General features: G+C 49.0%; 1 protein-coding gene across 1 annotated transcript in view; it reads right to left on the reverse strand.

Annotated features, from left to right (window-relative positions):
- The window catches only part of LOC107653891 (7SK snRNA methylphosphate capping enzyme-like), an 8,085-nt gene extending 6,495 nt beyond the window's left edge, over positions 1–1,590 (reverse strand). The window contains exons 1-2 of the mRNA XM_016440758.1: positions 1,082–1,590; positions 1–854 (exon numbers count right to left, since the gene is read on the reverse strand). The exon at positions 1–854 is cut by the window's left edge and continues 566 nt beyond it. Coding sequence (XP_016296244.1) covers positions 1–832 — 832 coding nt within the window. The 5' untranslated portion in view covers positions 833–854; positions 1,082–1,590. The remainder of the gene's footprint in view (positions 855–1,081) is intronic.
- Positions 1,591–2,467: the final 877 nt, after the last annotated feature.

Raw genomic sequence — 2,467 nt, forward strand, 5'->3', positions numbered from 1 at the left:
TCGGCGTGATGGACAGACGGTCCGAACGGCTGTTGGTTTGTCTGCGCTTCCTGTGTTTGGACAGCTGCGCCTGGGGGGCGGAGCTTAACGAGGAAGGGCGTGGCCGTCGCCGTTGGAGAATGGGTGGCACCACTTCGTCACGGCAGTTGATTGACGTGTTGAGTTCGTAAGAACGCGGTGACTCCTTTACAGGCTTGTCTGAACTAACGGACACGCCCGACCCGTCGTTGACCTTTGACCTCTCACCATCGGAAGGCTCAGCGGTCGCTACTGGATGGTGTCGGTTGCGATGTCGGCGCCGGCTCTTCAAGGGCGACACTAACACGCCCGCCGCCGAGTCTCCGCCGCGTCCGCTCAGATTCAGAGGATCAGTGATGTCTTTAGGAATCAGGATCTCCACCGGGTCTCTGCTTTTCCTGGGAAGCGGCGAGGATTTGGGCGTCTGGGCGTTGAGCGCCTTACTGACCTCCTCGTCCAATAGGCTGTTGAGATTCAGCGGGTCGAAGATGTTCCCGCCCAGCAGGAAGTTGGAGGGCAGAACCGGGTCGCATTCGGAGTTTGCGCGGCGTCTGCGTTTACTGAGACTCGGGTGTTTGAAGCCTATGCTCACAGTGTAGCGCCGCTTGCTCAGTTTCTGCGTCTGCGTCTCGACTCGCGACTGCAGGCCGTTTTTGACCGGCTCGTCCTGAGGGGTCACGTGATTGGCGGCGAGTTCGGTTAGCACCATGTTAGCGCTCAGCTCATCCTGGATGGCGACGGGCGGAGGACGGGTGTGCAAACTCGCCCCGCCGGCGGCTGGAAGCTCACTCTGAACAGACATCACGGCACACATCCATCGGCCTCTAATAACACGACTGCAGGAAAACGCAACAGAATAAAGTACACACGGTATACAATTAACAAATAGCTTTAAAAGACATTTCAGATCTACACTAGACAACAATTCTAAAATACATTCAGCTGATACATTTTTAAATAAATCAGTTAAACACACCTCTGAATAAAACAGTTGTTTATTTACATTAAAAACAGTACAATCCAATAAAATATGCTTCACAGTCATATTAACTCTCATACTTACTTGACTAGTCAGTGTAGTTTTTGGTGCATTAATGTGTTTGTGACCCACGTGTTACATCTGTCACTCAACTAAGAACACCACGCCTCGCTAATTTTAATAACCACGCCCCCTAGGAGGATCCACCGCACTGCTCATGAATAATGCGAGAACCAAACGTTCCCTCCCGCCCCTATCCGACACAAACACACACCTACGTTACTTCTCTCTCTCTCTCTCTCTCTCTCACACACACACACACACACACACACACTAAGCGCGATCGTTTCTCCGCCTTTCTCGCGCTGTGAGTAAATACGCGCGCGAAAATCACACAAAAATACCTCACACGGCACACTATATAAAGCGCACTCTAAGCCGCGTACAAACCCGTACTGAGCTACTGTAACTATTAGACGTACTCTCTAAAATAGTGACGATTAAAAACAGACTTTGCTCGCGCTGCTCCATCTCGCGCTGTAGCGCAGCAGCCCCGCGCGCTTATATACACCAGCGCGGACCGAGACTGACGGACAGCCGCGCCCGCCAATCAGAAAGCAGGATACGCGCTAAGGCCCCCTGAACGACCAATGGCGAAGCTCAGAACGAAGGCATGTGCTCTCGGTCACCGCCCCTCCTCGCTGAATAGGTATCCAGCGGACTGCCTGCGCTGACCCGACACAAACTAATCACTTTAATCGATATCAACAAATATAGCCTGCTGAAGACAAAAACGACCTTTTATGTTTAATTAGAATTTATATCTGTGAAAAAATCCCATCGTGCTGCTTCAGCGAGCAGTCAGGAACTTGACATAGACGCCTGTCGCATGTGTAAACAAGCCCTGACTGAGTTCCTCAGCGCTAAACTGACGCTTATAACAGCGACTAGCGACCGAATAAAGACGAAAACTCGCGTTATGTGACGGTGACATTGTGCAATGTGAGAAATTAACGCCGACGGAGAGTTTTAAAGAGACCCGCCCTAATTTCTGCAGGAGAAGGGGAATTCTGGGAAATGTAGTCCTGAACTCCAACCTGCTGCAAAACTTGTTTTATTGTATTTTTTCCTCAGAAGGATCCAGAAATGTGATCTTGAGCCAAGGTTCAGTCAGTAGCAAAACAATATATGTGACCCTGGACCACAAAACCAGTCATACGGGTCAATTTGTTTTGAATAAACTGTGGGTCTCTGGTAATGAGTCGCCTTGTATTGGTGGCTTGTTAAAACCACTAAATCCTAATGGAATATGTCCCAAAACACAATACAGGAAAACATGTTATAATGGTTTTAATGGTTAAAAGTTGATGGTTTGTAATGGTATTTGTAGTGAAACCAGAATTTCTGTGATGGTTTCTATAGTTTTTTTCAGCAGGAATGGCAGAAATTCCTTACAAACAGAATGTAAAC

Source organism: Sinocyclocheilus anshuiensis, unplaced genomic scaffold, assembly GCF_001515605.1.
Source record: "Sinocyclocheilus anshuiensis isolate Anshui unplaced genomic scaffold, SAMN03320099.WGS_v1.1 scaffold459, whole genome shotgun sequence".
NCBI lineage: Eukaryota > Metazoa > Chordata > Actinopteri > Cypriniformes > Cyprinidae > Sinocyclocheilus > Sinocyclocheilus anshuiensis.